The sequence below is a fragment of the Grampus griseus genome (genome assembly GCF_964374135.1).
Source record: "Grampus griseus genome assembly, chromosome: 6".
Classification (NCBI taxonomy): Eukaryota; Metazoa; Chordata; class Mammalia; order Artiodactyla; family Delphinidae; genus Grampus; species Grampus griseus.
This window is the reverse complement of record NC_139000.1, coordinates 34,782,791-34,800,492: the sequence shown is the minus strand read 5'-3', so window position 1 is coordinate 34,800,492 and position 17,702 is coordinate 34,782,791. Positions and strand designations below refer to the sequence as shown.

The window sequence follows — 17,702 nt, the reverse complement described above, 5'->3', positions numbered from 1 at the left end:
TTTTTTTAGCCCTCTGCTAGCCAGAAAGTCTTCATCAGTATTTGTAGATCACCATTATCTCAAAAATTAGTGATGGCCCAAATTACTGTCAATCTTTTTTAAGTTTTTCTGGAACCCAGCAGAGCTGTTAAGTTATAGTCAATATAGAGTTTTAATTTTAAGTCTGTATTGCATCCTAGACTTTCAGATGTCCAGACACAGGTAGTTGGTGCCATCTTATCTCATGACCTATAAACATCCTCTTGCTAAAGCCCTGTTCCTTTTCCTGTTGCCAATTCCATTGGACTTAAGCAAAATGGGGGCTCAGGAAAACTCTGTACTACATTACATTATAGAGACTATATCATATCTACCTTTAGGAAGAAGAGGGCTGATATAGGAACATACTCGTTAGTTATAATATTGTGTTTATGAACAAGAACTCAGAAAAAAAATACTTAAGCATTTGGAAAATATAAAGTTCATAAATTGTTGTTTAAAATCAACTTCAAATGGTTGGAATCTTTCTCTATGCACAGGGCCACTTCTGAAGACTCCTTTGGGAATGTGCAGGGCTCGTTGTATTGCAATTGCCTAATTTCACTGCTAAAAGTAGAAATTTAAGTTTTACCAACTTATTTGCAAGCAAGGGATTTCATTAATATGCAAGTACAGTCCTTTTCATTTCAAATTTTTAGGTTAAACATTAATAATCAACTTTAGCTTAGTGAGCTTAGTGAGAAGTAGTGATTTAGAAGGTCTAAATTGGCATGTTTTGCTTAAAAACCAGGAAGGTTTTCTGTCTTCTAAAGGTACTTCTGATACTTAATACCATCCAAAGAAATTAGATTAATAAGAAGTCCCCACAGAAATGTGCGGCCACAAGAAAAGTGTGAAATAGAGACTGCTATTTGGAGTGATACGTCAGACTCACCTATCTGATATTCATTTTATTTTCCCAGATTTCAATGTTAAGTTTGTATTGCATTTCAAAGATGGTATTCACATAATTTCAGTAATGATGATAGAAGTTGTTGGTATGCTTTAAGAAGGATCTGTTCATGTTCTCGGTAATGGACCTGTTTGGATGCCATTCTAACATAAAACAACAGGCTGAACAGCTCAGTTTTCATTCTTGCTGAATTTTCTTGTTCCATTTCACTACAGAAATGATGGGAAACCTAAGATGTTCCTATGTTTATTTGGTTTTTCATTTTTATTTCACTTAAGGAAGTCATTGATGTAAAAAGGGTTTTAGAAAGGGACTAGGCCTTAGATTGGACATTCCAAAGAGCTGTCTTGCCCACCTCAGTCTTTTTTATAGGCCACTTTTAGGTGGATATGTACTTGCCGTGTTTCAGATGAACTTTAACAATATGGTTCAAGTAGATGATTAAAAAGTTAAGAGTTTTGCTAGCTTTACTGTCGGAACGTTTTGTATTTTCAAGATCTTACCACTTTGTCGAGTTCATCCGGTCCTAGAGTTTCTGGTTCACCTTCTCATCATAGTGATTCTAATTCATCTTCTGAGAAACACATGTCACGAGCCTCACAAAGAGAAGGTAGGTCAAAAGTTGGATTTCATAATCTTGAATACAGATTCTAAAATAGCTTTTTTTGGTTTGATTTTAATCCTTAAAAATAAAAGCCAATAGAGATGAGGCTATTCCTTGCTCCTCAGTAATTTTCAAAAAGCTAACCAGGGAATTCCCTGGCAGTCTAGTGGTTAGGACTCAGCACTTCCACTGCAGGGGGCATGGGTTCAATCCCTGGTTGGGGAACTAAGATCCCACATGCCACACAGTGTGGCCAAAAAAACAAACAAACAAAACCCCAAAAAGCTAACCAGTCTCTAGGGTTGAGTATCTTGGGCTTACATTTTTGTTGGAATTTGAACTTTAGTTTTATTTTCTGGATTTAGTTTGGTCTAGTTTGGAGAGGGAATAGTTGGGAAATATAGACTCCAATCAAGGTTGTTATAGAAATTAAATGAGACTATGCATGTGATAGTGCTATGTAAATATAAAGGGATGAGTTTATCAGGTGCTTGTGAAAGTTGCCTGGTTCCAGCCCAGCAGGCTTTTTGCTCTGCCATTTCCTTATCTCAGCAATGTCTGGCAGCCTCAGAGGGGTTGTGGGATAAAGAGCTATAATCTGGCCCCACTCTACTTTTGCCAGTTTTTCCCCAGCCAATCTGGGAGAACTAGCTGCTCAGTCTGTTCTATCCACCCCTTAATTGAAATGCTTTCTACCTATGCAAATTTCACTCATCATCCCTCTCCGTACTAATTCACATCTAAGCTCTTACAGCACTTTTTGTTCTCCTCTTGATGGACTGATGGCCAGATATATATTTTTTTGTAATTTTGGGTCACCTTTTGGAAATAAGCATATCTCCTACCTAGATATTTAGAGGCAGGACTATACTTAGACTTATAATTAGTGTTTTCCCTGGGTGGCCTCATCTGGTAAGTGCTCAATAAATGCATTCTTGATTACTTTGCCTGACTACTTCCAAGAATGGTTTGAGAGACCTTCCTAACCTAAACCTATAGACTATCCACCATCCTGTCCTCTGGATGTTGAAGACTATGATGTCTCATTTTAAGGTTAAATATTCCTCCTCTTAGAGATTTATGCCCACATATGTAACATTTCTCCTGTGGATTCTTAGGGATGTAGCACAAATAAAAGTGAAGTAACTTTGGTTCAAGTAAAATTAAGGAGGCCCTTGACCCTCCAGTCCTCCCTACCCCATCTCCACCCTGGCCCTGTATGGTTTCCCCCTTTTGCCAGCTCTTGAGCAACCTCCAAGGAGCAGAGCTCAAAAACCACTGCTTACTTATTCAGAATGGGTTTCTTTTCTGCTTTTGTTATAGATTTTCAAAATTCTTGAAATAGGGTTTGTTTTTTTTTCTAAAGTTGTTGTTAAGGTTCAATCACATGTGAAATAATTCTTTAGGTATAATTTGGTTGTGAGAATGTAATTTAGACCGTCACAGGTTTCTGTCAATGCTGCAGTAATCTTAAGGGAAGCTTTTAAAAGAAGATAGCACATCTAAGTGCGAAATAATTCACGAAGGGTCTGACAGAGGCAGCTCATTATCTTTAAAGCAACTCCTATAGGCAGAGAAGTGTTGAAATATTTCTCTTGATAATAAATTTCTAAGCTGCTTCCTTACAATGTGTATGAAAGTGGTTCTCCACATACTTGAGGGATATGACATACTCCCATTTGTAACAATGGCTCACTGCAGCAGTCAATTTCATTGGGGGCCAGGTAGAAAGAAATGATGGGCCATAGCAGAGTACCAGGAATATGTACAGTTGGCAGTATCTCCCACCCCTTGTTTTGACATGTCCTGTGTGAGTTGTCCTCTCTTACCTCCAAAATTATACATTGATTTGTTGTTTATAGCACTGTCCTTGGGGGCCATAAGTCCTGCTCCTTGCACACATCTTTCATCTATATAAAGGCAGTCCTCACGGCTTCCAGGTATTTCCTTCTCTGGACTAGAGAGCATCAGGTCCTCTGAGATGAGAATTGTTGTCTTTTACTTTTCCAGATTCCTTTCATGTCACATAACTTGAGATGTAGATCCAAATCAAAAGGATTCCTAGTCAGCTTTAACGTCTTAGCGTTAGGTTATTGTTGATTCCTGCTGCAGGAACTTAGATTCTTTAGTTCTGTCATACCCCTTCCCCCATACCCACCCCAAAGACACATACCCCATACGTTGAAGGGCACCATGGTTTTTTATATGTGGTAGCATAAGGGGCAGATGAAAGAATAAAGGCATGAGGGTGGCTGCCAGAAATCAAAGCTTTGATGAGCTACCTTAGTCCTTTGATAATACAAATTCCACATCCTAATTTTCTTATATCTCAGGAATTTCACCACGAAACAGTCTTGAAGTCTTAACCCCTGAAGTTCCTGGTGAGAGAGACCGTGGAAATTGCATCACATCGTTACAGCTGCACCCAAAAGGCTGGGCCACTCTTCTTCGGTGCTCAAGCAACACTGATGATCAGGAGGTATGGGCAGCAGCACTCCACCTTCAATGGGGCTGACTGAACAAACTGCCGTTGCCATGTGTGCTCACGGTGTCTTTATCCCTTCAAAATCCTTCCTCCTCTCTGGCCTGTGTGTGGCAAGCAGGAAGTACTTTAAAGGAGTCATCAGCTCAGATTGAGCCCAGCTTAATTCTTGCCTCCTTCATCTCAATGTGAAAAACCCCTTATATAGTAAACATAGGACTGAGCTAAGCTGGCTAAATGGGAGGTTTTGCTATAAGCCAATGGAGTATTATGATTTTCTCTTTTTAAAAACCAGGGAAAGCTTTGGGAAAGGAAGGGACTGAACTGATAACTAGGGGAAAAGATCCTATATGAGCTTATGATTCTCCTTACTCTGGAAAGCAGGAGTCTTTCCAGAGCTAGCTAGCTAGTCACTAGCTCTAGAAGCCACAGCTAACAGGAGAGAAGAGTCTTTGAAGTGTGTAGGAGGAGAGGTACTCTAGGGCTTAGATGTCTTAGCCCTAAAATATCAAGATTCTTGTTACTCTCTTGAGTAACAGGAATTCTTGAAAAGGGAATTATTACTTCAGAAGTCACAGTGGCCTCAGGGAATAAAAGGCTTTAAAGTGTCATAGTACAGAATAACCTTGATATGAATGTAGATAAGACAGTATGGGACCTGCAAGTTTTGTTAGTTGGGAGAGGGGTAGCATTCATCTGAATGATTTCTTGGAACAATTCTGTAGCTTTGGCATTCTGTGGAGCTTTTTTTTTTTTTTTTTTAAAAAAAGATTATCTGTAGCACTGTTTGGGACTCTGTAACTTTTTGTTTTTTAATTAGTTGAAGTATAGTTGCTGTACAATATTATTTAAGTTACAGGTGACAGTATAGTTATTCACAATTTTTAAAGGTTATACTCCATTTATGAGGCTCTATGATTTGTCTCTCTTCTCTCCCTCTAGTGGACTTGTGTCTATGAATTCCAAGAAGGAGCCCCCGTGCGACCAGTCTCACCTCGCTGTTCTCTACGACTGACTCATTACATTGAAGAAGCCAACGTAGGCAGGGGTTATATCAAAGAACTTTGCTTCAGCCCTGATGGGCGAATGATTTCTTCCCCACATGGCTATGGGATTCGCTTGTTGGGATTTGACAAACAGTGCAGTGAACTTATTGACTGTTTGCCCAAAGAAGCCAGTCCCCTGCGGGTGATCCGTTCTCTGTACTCTCATAATGATGTGGTACTGACGACAAAGTTCTCTCCAACACATTGTCAGATCGCCTCCGGGTGCCTTAGTGGACGGGTTTCTTTGTATCAGCCAAAGTTTTAGGCACAACTTACATCAAATAAGGAACTCTTCTGGTGTTTGAATTATATATTACTTCAATTTAGGTGAAGTATTTTCTTTTTAGAAGATCTTAAAAGTTTGGGTCAAGATCCTAGTTCTTACGGGTCCATGAACACACCTGTGACCTGAGTACTTGGTCGTCCAGCATCACAGGGGCATCGCCAAGTTAGACTCCAGGCAGCACCATCTTTTGCAGCATTCCTAGGCTCCTGCTGATCTGTGCCACTGAACTCCAGTTCTGCTGGTTGTTTTGCATGGTAGCTCTTGTCAAGTTTCTTTCTTTTAATTCTCTTTTCTGTTTTTCGATTTTGGTATGAATTTTGTGGACATTTGGCAGGAGTTTTGGTTGGATTAGGAGAAACTCGTGATGCTAGTGTTGAATAAAACCTAGAAGTTCGATGTTGGCATACTGGTTGAAAAGAAATTTCATCTTATCAGTATACTTGGCCTTTTAAAGTTGCTGTTGTTTCTCTATAATGAGCACAGATAATGGCATTATTCTTACAAATGTTATAGTTTTGCAGCAAAATGTCTTTTAAGTTTCCTGTTAAAATTATACATATTTTTCACTGTGAGAGGGATTTTGTTGTGAAATTCTAGAAAAAAAATTACCACCTCTCTTTGTAGTTTATTTGTATGAACTTTTAAATCTGTAGCATGTGTCCTTACTTGGTATTTTGTTCCTGTCAACAGCATTAGAAAGGAAAAGAGAAGGAATGGGCTTTGGTCATTTCTATTGTATAGAAGAGGATTTATTTATTAGATTATACTTTCTATCTGGCCACAGAGTGATGAGAACAGTGTGGCTTAGATTTTGTTTCCTCTGCCAGATTATTTAAATCACAGAGGATGACAGGTGGAGGGAAAATCGAGAGTAAAAACGTTGTGTTTTTCTCATTTTCCTTGAGCTTAACTCTCTTACCATTTATGAAGGGAGAACTGTGATTGTCTTCAAGCTGTTGTCATAACTGTGGTGGTCCGTGACTTGGGTGTCATGACTAAGACCTTTTGTTGTGTTTGGTTATGGCACACAGCAAGTACAAAGCATCACGCAGGGGCCAGGCATAAGGCTGACTACTCTGCTGAAGTAAGCAGCTTTTTTCTAGTCTCCTCCACTTGGAATGGGACTGTCCTGAGAAGAGATTTGCCAGAGGCTGGAGTAATTTGAGCCACATGCTAGCTTTTTCCCTCTTAGAACACATTCTCTTAGGCCAGTGGTTCTCAAACATTAGGGTGCATTATAATCACTGGGGAGCTTGTGAAAAATAGAGAAACCTGGCCCTCACCTTAGGAGGTTCTGATTCAGCCAGGGAGAGGACAGGAATCTGTATTTTTAACACGAACCCCAAGTAATCTGTATTCAGGTGGTTCCTGGATCACAGCTTCAAATATTACTACCTTAAACATCAGTAAATATTTCTGTACCCATCAGGTGCTTAACACAACTCCCAGAAGGTGTTTTGATTATTAAAAAAATAAGCAAATAAAAGCAATTTTAGAGGTAGAAAGTAACTTAAAATGGACTCAATCTCGTTATTAGATGAATGAGAGAAGTTAAGTGACTTGCCTAAAGTCATCCTGCAAAATTAGTGGCAGAGCCAGGACTTGAATTCAAGTCTCTTAATTCCTTGCTCAGGGCCATTTCTACTGTATTATGCTGGCTGTTAAAACAATGACTTATGAACACTTTTTTTGTCTTTAAGTTGTATTATTGTGAATACCTTTCAACTGGCCAGTAGATTGAAAAAGGAAGGCATGGGAGTATCAATGCTGAGAATTCCAGCCATAAGAAGAAAAGTGTTTTAAATCTTATAGAAATGTTTAAGCAACCCAAATACATGAATAAAAATGACACTTTTTGTAGAACCTGCCAGACAGCCATTCACGCACGTACAGAGGTTACATCTCACTTGGATAGTTGGCTGTAGGACAAATTTTAAAAATTAGATCTTTCTTGCCATGGATGTTAAAAAAAAATTGGAAATGTTTTAGTCATCAAAAAAAGTACCCACAGTGAAAACACAGGTTTGCCATAAACTTTCTTAAAAACACATATTTAAGAGAAAATAAAGAGACAAAAACACCTAATGTTGACATTAAAAATAAGCTACTGGGCTTCCCTGGTGGTGCAGTGGTTGAGAGTCCGCCTGCCGATGCAGGGGACACGGGTTCGTGCCCCGGTCTGGGAAGATCCCACATGCCGCGGAGCGGCTAGGCCGGTGAGCCATGGCCTCTGGGCCTGCACGTCCAGAGCCTGTGCTCCGCAACGGGAGAGGCCACAGCAGTGAGAGGCCCGCGTACCGCAGGAAAAAAAAAAAAAAAAAACCTACTAAGTACAAAGGTTGTATTGATAATCAAAAGAAGTTTCCATATATTGCATCTCCTTGGGAGAGTGCTCCATGTCAGATGCTGGGCCCAAATGTTGCCCAACTCTAATAAATTTCAGTCCGTGATTCAAGAATATCTATCATGTGTCAAATAATGTAGATACTTTACTAGTAACTCTCACAAAAACTGCAAGGTAGGTGGCATGAGCACCAGTGTACTTTGGGGGAAATGGAAGGTCAGAAAGGTTGATTTGACATAAGTCACAGAGCTGGCATGGGGTGGCAGCACTGAGATTCAAACTCAATGTTTTAGTTCCAAGCCTGTGCTTACTACTCTACCATTTTGCCCTTTAGTTTGTAAAGGATGGTAAACTGGCCTGTTAATTTACTTATTTAACACCCTCTGGAAGTTGTTTATTTCAGAGCTGGCTCATCTTCTGCACCATACAAAAGAACATTTACAAGATAGACAATTTCCATTAGAATTAACGCCATCAACTGCAGGGCACACATACAGTCCGTTCCTAACTAAAAACCCTCATGTAGGGTAAGTAGCTATAAAGTAGAGAAAAATGGAGGATTAATAGCCTTATACAAAAACAGAGCCTCACAGATGAGAATTAAAAATTAATAGCAAACTCAACAAAACCTTTGTCCTCTCTGAGGTATTGTCATGATCAGGAAGTCATCAGGGGATATTAATCAAGGAATTAAAGGGCATCAGGAATGCCATACTATTGGAGGAGATTACACTTAAAATTTCAAGATCCCATTTCACCTAGTGTATAAAATCTAATCTGGTGTTTTTAACTCTAAAATTTTATTTAGTCATTTTTAATCATGATAATTGGTAAATGTATTATAATTGATAATATAATTGTTGGTAAGTATAGTATAAATTATACATGTTTTAAAAAGCTTTCTGCAGAACAGTATATTTATGGCGAAGCTATGTTGAATGAGTTTAAAAACATCAAATATACCGTAGTTCCTTATTTTCAATTGTGAAAATGAAGTGGCTGATGCAGAAGAGACCTCTATTTTTATCTTTTGAAAATGTCTGTGGTCTTTTTTCTCAGAAGCTCAAAGAGCATGTATATTTTGTTTCTCCTTGTTACATCCCCGGGAAGAGGTTATACCAAAAATTTTAGTAAAACAAGCATGAAAAAGGTAAATCACATATTCCTCACTCCTATGTCTAGAACCAAGATCACATCATATCATTGTTAAGGCTGTTTTCTAGAAAATGCAATATAGGAAAAACACTCTGAGACTCTTTTAGGAGCCTAGTGTTTCCCATATTAGAATATATGGTGTTGGCATCCATAAGAATCTGTTAAGCTTGTGTTTAACAGGAGAAATGGTCTGATAACTTACTGATGACAGTCATCCCCATTTAATGACCAGCAGTCACTGAGAGCTATGAAAATTCAGTAACACAGTGTTGGTCATGAAGGAAAGCATATATATTAATGTTGGGATAATTAATGCATTTGTCTTAAGTGCCAAAATTCAAAACTTGTAATTATTTTTGATGCAAGTCTTTCAGATATGTCAGTATACCTACCCGCCTTCTTCTTAAACAGCATGCTCAGTACAATTCACTTTTTCATGATGAAAGTAAAAGTTATATTCATGTGTTATTACAAGTATCTAATGAGCTCTGATGTATGTAAAATAATCCATAAATTGTAAAGGGCTATAACAAATTGATATTAATTATTATAAAGTGATTCCCTCAGCCTCGAGGTATATATAATCATTTGCCTCAGATTCCTGGTGTGGTTTTTGTTTTTTCTTTAATTTAAAAAATTTTGTATCTGCTAAGCAGTTTGTTTTGCTTATATAGTGGTCTCCTGCCACACTATCAATATACCTGCCTCTAACAGGCTCCCCACTTCCTTCTAATGTGCTGTGTTCATCTGTTATGAGCTGGGACGTGAGATAACCAAGGCTGCTTAGTTTCTAATGGGCTGGATGAGCTCTGGGTGCACAGTCTGTGAGACAGCTCTTTTGGTTGCTCACCACCTTCCTGACAGGTTCACAGTAACCTTCTGGATAATAGTTCCCAGTTAAAGCCCAAGCTAGTGATTTTTTTCAGTTGCCACTAAGTAAAATACTACAAGCTAAGGATGCTGCTAGATTAAGGAGAAGCAATGTACCAAAGTACAGGGAAGCAAAAACAAAGGCTCTGTGGTTGCACAGGGGTCTTTCATGCTTTTAAGGAAAAAGAAGAGTGCAGAGGGAAAAAAAAAAACCCGTGAAAATCCAGATAGACGAGTATTTTTGATGCCATTGAACTGTCAGTAATTATTAAAATATATGGTTAAAAAATAAAATACATGGTTAAATTATCACACATTGTACAAAGACACAGTTAAGTCTCAGTGCAAAATGAGAGTGTACTGAAATTTATACCCTGAACACAATTCATAAGAATTTCTTCCATTCAAACGATAATGGAAACTATTATCAAAAGGGAAGTCTCAAATTTACCTGTATGCCGCTTTTTTAGTTGTAAATGAATTAGTGATAGAAAAATGGGTTTTATTAAATGCTCCAGGGAATACATCTCACATGCACACACCTCCTCTATACATGTGTATATAAATGTCACTATAAATGAAAATGCTAGAGATAATAAAATAATTTTAAAAATTTAAATCTGGTCCAAAGTACTTAAAATAGAATTTTCAGCTTTCCCGAGTTTCTTCCTCATTTAGATTTCAGGGTTTTTACATTAGAAGTTGAATATTTGAATTTTCTTTTAAATTTCATTGCATCTTCCATTTCCAAACTGTGCTTTCTGATAAATTTTAGATGCACATTTTCAGGACATTTGGAGTATTCCAGATAATATGCCAGACACCAGAAAGTTTACTCACTAGATTCTGAGGTGCTGTTTCTCACTAGATTCTCATGCCAGACAATAAGCTCCTTGAGGGCAGGGACTCTTATTTATTCTTCTATTCCCAGTGCCCAGCAGGATCAATAAATTTTTGTTGAATGAATCAAATGAATCTTCACCATATGTGGCCTCAAATTTCCATGAAGCCAGAATTGTGATGTGCAACTATTCAGTACTACAGGAATCCATCATTTATTATAATGAACAGACTATTCATTGGAGTAAGAATTTGTTCTGACCATAGGTCAGAAAAACTAAGCATTTCTCATTGATTTGGAAAACTGCCAAGACTCAGTTTTTCATTCAACAAACATGTGACTCCCTACTAGATGCCTAGTCTAGAGCTCAAGGGACAAAGATAACTAAGGTTTTAGTATTCCTATAACTGCAGTTGATACAGACTTAGATGCAGGGCTGGCTTCATGCGTATGTGACCTATGTAGTCATTTAAGGGTCTCCATTGAGAAAAGCCCCATGCTTGGTTTAATGCTCTGCTGAAGCCATCTTGAAATTCTTAATTGCATTATAGTACCTTTTACCTACCTTCTAGTAAAGATATTCACATTCATTCAAAACTAGCTATAAAGTGAATGATTTAGTAAAATAACTTCTAAAATCTAAAACTGAAACAACTACCTCCCTCCCACAAAGTTTTTGAACAGATCAAATGTTCTTTATTTCAGAATTAGAAAAGCTTTCTAAAAATGTGACGTTTTTACCTTTTCAATTGAGTTGTTTTTCAAATGCATGGTAGAATTGTAGGTGAATTTATCTACATACATATCTACATAAAATTTTAAGGTTTTAATAAACCTTTTATTAATATATGCACTGAATATTTTAGTTTAAGTCTACCTCATAACGTGCTTTTAAAAAATAAATGCTACTTTGAAACATTTGCCACACTTTTTGTGTGTGGTTAACCTATTTAAAAGGTTGATGGCAAACTTGCATTGCAGTGGTTAGGAATCTGCCAATGCAGGGGACATGGGTTCAAGCCCCGGTCTGGGACGATCCCACATGCCGCGGAGCAACTAAGCCTGTGCACCACAACTACTGAGCCTGCGCTCTAGAGCCCTCAAGCCACAACTACTGAGCCCACGCGCCACAACTACTGAAGCCCGCACGCCTAGAGCCCATGATCCGCAACAAGAGAAGCCACTGCAACGAGAAGCCTGCGCACCGCAACGAAGAGTAGCCCTCGCTCGCCACAACTAGAGAAAGCCGCACACAGCAACAAAGAAGAACCAAAGCAGCCAAAATTAAATAAATAAGTTTAAAAAAGATTAGGAGACCACCTGGAGCTAGATTAAGGGAGTGCAAGTCCTGTTCACACCCTAATCTGGTCAGAGACCCCACCTCTGGAAAAAACAACAACAACAAAAAACTTGCATTTAGCATTAGTTTGAAAATTTTTGTTTACATTTTGTTCACTTTTAGACCAGAATCAAGCATAAGGCTGTAACAGAGGCAGTGGCTTGGTGGTTCTTGTTAGTGATATTCTAAACTTTTTTGATCATGTTAACTCTTAACAGAAAAAATTAGAGAATACAATCCAAATTTTGATCATTTATAAATTACATATATTGTTATACTGATCTATTATGTACATTATAAAACATGTATAGGGAAAAAGGAAATTTTAAAAGGATAAGATGTTTAAAAAATCAAAGTTCTACATTACCTCTTGCACTTCCAGGGTTCACCTTGTCCTTCCACTGGCATATGCACACTTCATTTTTTGAAGCCTACCGTTCTAAAACATAGAAATGGCATTTTGCACTGAAAACACATTTACTAAGATCTGAACCATTCACATCTGTTCACTAATGTTCTGGCCATTTACAAGTTTATTTGATATGAATCGTGTGTAGAGTTTTATAAATTATTCAGTGAAAATTATTCATACCAGTAGGAAGCATAGTTGATAAATTTTTGTTAAGCTGTATACAGTGATTGGATCTCATATAGATAAAATTTAGAACATGCTACTTTTCACACTGTTCCCTAGAATGACATTTTCTTGTGTTATTTAACTATGACTGATGGTTCATTTTGCCATACTATTTTAAATTTACTAGAAAAATGACAATCCTACTTGGGATGCTTTTTTGGGAAGTCACTGAAAAGAAAAATAGAGTGAATCCCTTTCAGTTTTTTGAGAAATTAATCGTTCTTTAGCTAACTTAACTAACCATAGCACTAATGATCACTATTTCAGTTATTCCTGAAATATGACTGATATATTTTGGACTATTTAAAAATAGATTTTTTTATTTAAAAGGAAGTGATTTTAATGATTTATATTTACATCAGTTTCCTATTACTGATGTAACAAATTACCACAAACTTAATGGTTAAAACAACACAGATACATGTCCACTGAGATTTCCTTCTAGGCCCTTCCCTTCTGGCAGAGAACACATGAAAAGTGGTGCAGGCATTAGCATCACCAGGAGGGCTTGTTAAAACAGATTGCTAGGTTGACATCCAGAGCTGCTTATTTCACAGGTCTGGGGTGGGAGGCCCCATTCTGCATTTCTAACCAGTTCCCAGTTGATGCTGTAGGTCTGGGGACCACAGTTTGAGAACTAGGGATTTAGAAAATGCAGTTAGGGTTTAGATTCTTCATGGATGACAGTTCCATGGATCTCTGTGAAGATAAAGAAAGCCTGTTTGGAGAACATATTAACTTTGGAGCTTGAGAGATGGACAACCATGCATCCCATCAGTTACACCATCCTCCTTCAGCGAGAGCTAAGGCTTCCCTATTTTTAAATGGTATTTAAATTACTGAACAGTTAATTACACTAAGATCATCTTATCTTCTCAGGAACAGACCTGGTGCCGTGTGCCTTATCTTCTAACTCCACGAGAGGAGCCGCTACAGAACACACTGTGAGCTCCAAACAGCTTCCAACTGCTACGGACAAATTCAAAACAGGAACAACAGAAGCTCTAAGCAGAGCACAGACAGCTCACAACAGCTTTTAAACCCTTTTTTGGGGGAAACAGCTGTCTCCTTTGAAAGCTATTTAAATTATGGGTACACGAGGCTGCTGTGCTTACATTAACTTGCAAAAGCCCATCACTATAAAAGATTAGTTCTTGTCTGGGTAAAATGAAGGATCCAAATTTCATTGTAAAAGGATTACTTTATAAAAGTTAAATACAAAGTATCAGATCTGTTCTGAATACACTGTATTTATTCTTAGGCAGTTATTACTGAAGAGGTTTTGTGTGTGTACGTAATAAATGTATGTATAAAAGAAGGACTTCCTGGCCTTTGTTGAAAGTTGCAGAGTATTGGCGGGAAAATCATGATCCCTACCCTGGTCACTTCGGGGGTGAGTAGACCACTCACTTTTGGGGCCCACTTAAGAAAAACTTCAGTTCATCAGCCACCATGTTACTCACCAGCCCTGTCACAATCTGGTGTGTATCCTGGGCTTGAGGAGAGAGAGGAGGTGGCCACCACGTCATTAGGACTAGTGGGAAGGATGTTAGTAATATGCCATAGGCCTGTATTCCCCTCTAGCAGGTATTTCTGTAGTATCCTATGACTTCATGGCAGTCTAGAATAATTAGCATACTAAAAGAACTGAACTGAGTCTCTCAATATATTGTGACATCAAATATTGTGATAAACACCCTAATGATTTTTCTTAACATTTTATTATGAGATGTTCAAACATACAGCAAAGATGAAAGAATTTTACAAGATTCTACTGTCAACACTTTACTAAGCTTGTTTTATCAGTTATCCAATATTCTACCCATCCATCAATCCATCTTAATTTTTGATGTATTTTGATGAATTGCAGGTATCTGTACCCATCCTTTTAAAACTCCTCAGCAATACATATCATTAACTAAAGTTCAATATTTTTCTGGTGTAAAATTTCCATACAGTGAAGTGCACAAATATTAACAGTATGTTTGCTAAATAAGTTTAGGCCAATGTATACACCTGTGTAACCCAAACCCCTATCAAGATACAGATCACTACCGTTACCCCAGATGCAGAAAGTTCCTTCACGCCCCTTCCCAGAGTTAACCACTGGTTTTTTTCCCCAACAGATTTGCCTCTTTTAGAACTTTACATAAATGGAATCAGACATTATGTATTCTCCGTGATGATTTTTAAAAGACAAATTCCTAAAAACTTCAGTGTCTCTGAAACAGGGAGAATAATAGTGATAAAGATAACACCTGGGATCAGAGTATGATTCATTCATTGAATAGGTATTATGAGAAACTCTAGTCCGTGGATACAAAGATCAGAAAGACAGCCCCTGCCCTCAAGGCATTCACACTGTCTTGAGGGATACAGCACAAACATCTTGGCCAGAGGGCTGAGGTTGAGACAGTCATCACGTGCCACAGGAGACCTAATCCAGCCTGGGAGCCAGTAGGGAATCAAGGGAAATTTAAGGTTTTACCTAGGAACTTGCCACAGGCAGCCAGCTCTGTATAGTCCACAAGTCTAGAATCTTGTAACTTGAAATGATCTGTCCTTAAGAGGGCAGATTTACAGTACTGAGCAGATGTAAGGCAAATCTGCTAAACAAAATAAACTATAAAAGGTACAAATTGAAATTAGGGATGTTTTCTTCTCTAGTTTGAGTTGATATACATTCAAATGTATTTAGCATTGCTTCCAAACATAAAAACACCATGCTTTTCTGTTCCTGGACCACGAGTGGCAGCAGTTTTGAAGGGCTCCAAACAGCAACAGCAAAGCTTTAAATCTCCTTGGACTTTGCCTTAGCTTTCTCAAGGCTTATCGCACCCATTATATCTCCAAGTTTAGGCCCTCACCTCCTAACTGCTTTTCACTTGTTACCTTCATATTTTACACACAAATTACAAATGAAAAGTACCTGGATCCCTTACATACCCACTTTTCCCTATTACCTGTCTTGAAAACTCTATGGCTCTTTTTCAGTGGGGAGTGAGAAGTGGGGAGCCCAAGAAAACCTCGAAATTTGTTTAATCACTCTTTTTCAGCAAAGTATGAGAGGGGCAAGGAAAGTTTGGAGGCTTCCTTTTTACCAACGGGAAAGGAGAAAGCTATATACCATGTGCCTCGTATTACTATAGGTATGATGACCCTTGAAAGAAATTAGTTTCTTTTCCCTATTATCATCTGAAACAAAAAGGTATATAGCATCTCAATGTAACTAAATGCATTCCCCCTTTTTGGTGTACTCTGTAAGGAGCAAGCCACTGCTGACTAATGACTGGTTCCTGAACTGAATGATGATGGTGAAAGGTAAAGCAACTACTGAGGTGGTCTGCTCTAAACAAAACAAGCCACTGCCTTCATGGCACTTCTACAGTAACAAAGTAGCAATGACACTAATTATTTTAAGGAATACTTTCTTCTTGTCCTTCTTGGTCAGCTTCACTCAGCTGAGATCCACAATTCACAAACAGTGCAAGAATAAGAAAAATGGAGCCTGTATATTGGAGTCCTGACTAGTACAGAGACTTGTCTCAGATTGGCTGGATGTTTCTGAGTAAAGTATAGGTGAATGTATAACTGAATCACTTTGCTGTACACCTGAAACTAACACAACATTGTAAATCAACTCTACTCCCATATAAAATAAAAATTAAAAAAAAAGATAGCGAAGTGTTACACATGAAGAAGGAGAGCAAAGAAGAGCCTCATCATTTAGCTCATGTATGTTATGGGCTGAATGCTTGTGTCCCCCACGACCCCAAGCTTGCAGGTTGCAGCCCTGACCCGCAGTGTGATGGTATCTGGAGGTGATTAGGTTTAGATGAGGTCAAGAGGTTCTCTCTCTGCCATGTGAAGACACAGCCAAGAAGAGGTCTCTCACAAGTAACCAAATCTGCCAGCACCTTGATCTTGGACTTCCCAGTGTCTGGAACCGAGAAATGTCTTGTTGTTTAAGCCTAAATATTTAGTCTATGGTATTTCATTATGGCAGCACAAGCAGTGTTAAAATTTGTTTCAGGGGCTTCCCTGGTGGCGCAGTGGTTGGGAGTCCGCCTGCCGATGCAGGGGACATGGGTTCGTGCCCCGGTCCAAGAAGATCCCACATGCCGCGGAGCGGCTGGGCCCGTGAGCCATGGCCGCTGAGCCTGCGCGTCCGGAGCCTGTGCTCCGCAACGGGAGAGGCCGCGGTACCGCAAAAAAAAAAAAAAAATAGAAAATTTGTTTCTGAAACAACTTCCATGACCCATCAAGGAACTAAAGTCAGACAGGATTTTTTTTTTTTTTTTTTTTTGCGGTACGCGGGCCACTCACCACTGTGGCCTCTCCGGTTGCGGAGCACAGGCTCCGGACGCGCAGGCTCAGCGGCCATGGCTCACGGGCCCAGCCGCTCCGCGGCATGTGAGATCTTCCCGGACTGGGCACGAACCCATGTCCCCTGCATCGGCAGGCGGACTCCCAACCACTGCGCCACCAGGGAAGCCCCCTTCACTCTTTTGATTCTTAAAGAAACATTTGTCAGACATCTACAAGGTGTCAGGCACTGTGCCAGGAACTTGAACTGTGGAAACTAGAGCAGAGTCCCTCCCTTATGGAGCTGACATTCAAAAGGGCCAAAGGCATCAAATAATGACAATATAATTAAAACAGGTAAATGCTATGAAAACAGCACAGGAATGTGGCAGCACAAGAATATGTAAGAGGGGAACCTGCCTTGGTCCTTAAAGTGAGGGCTGGCTTCCCCGAGGGAGTGACGTTTGAGCTGAGATCTGAAGGCCTCAGTAAGAGTTACTGCGTGAACCAGGGGAGAGAGCAGGGTTCAGTGCAGTGGGACTCCACATGGGTAAGGCTGGGAGGCTAGAGAGTACAGAAGTCCCCATGGCAGTGGTTGGGCAGGGCAGTTTTAGCTGGAGATGACAACAAGGGAGACAGGGCCTGGATCATTTCATCTAGAAAAATGATAGGAATATGAAGAATGGATTGAAGGCAGATGAGAATTTTTATAAATCCTATTTTATCCTCAATTTCTACTTCAAAATCACATACTCATCTGGAGAAAAAGTTCCCTACTGGAAACTAGATGCTGAAGGGATTAAGCTGGGACCAGCCTTTGGAGACTGGGAGGCACTGCAGCTACTGCAGACCTCCCTCCGGC

General features: G+C 39.1%; 1 protein-coding gene across 1 annotated transcript in view; it reads left to right on the top strand.

Moving 5' to 3' along the window:
- The window catches only part of DCAF10 (DDB1 and CUL4 associated factor 10), a gene marked incomplete at its 5' end in the record, with an annotated part of 55,010 nt that extends 45,564 nt beyond the window's left edge, over positions 1-9,446 (top strand). Inside the window, 3 exons of the mRNA XM_082656163.1 lie at positions 1,428-1,541; positions 3,869-4,014; positions 4,960-9,446. Coding sequence (XP_082512289.1) covers positions 1,428-1,541; positions 3,869-4,014; positions 4,960-5,328 — 629 coding nt within the window. The 3' untranslated portion in view covers positions 5,329-9,446. The remainder of the gene's footprint in view (positions 1-1,427; positions 1,542-3,868; positions 4,015-4,959) is intronic.
- Positions 9,447-17,702: the final 8,256 nt, after the last annotated feature.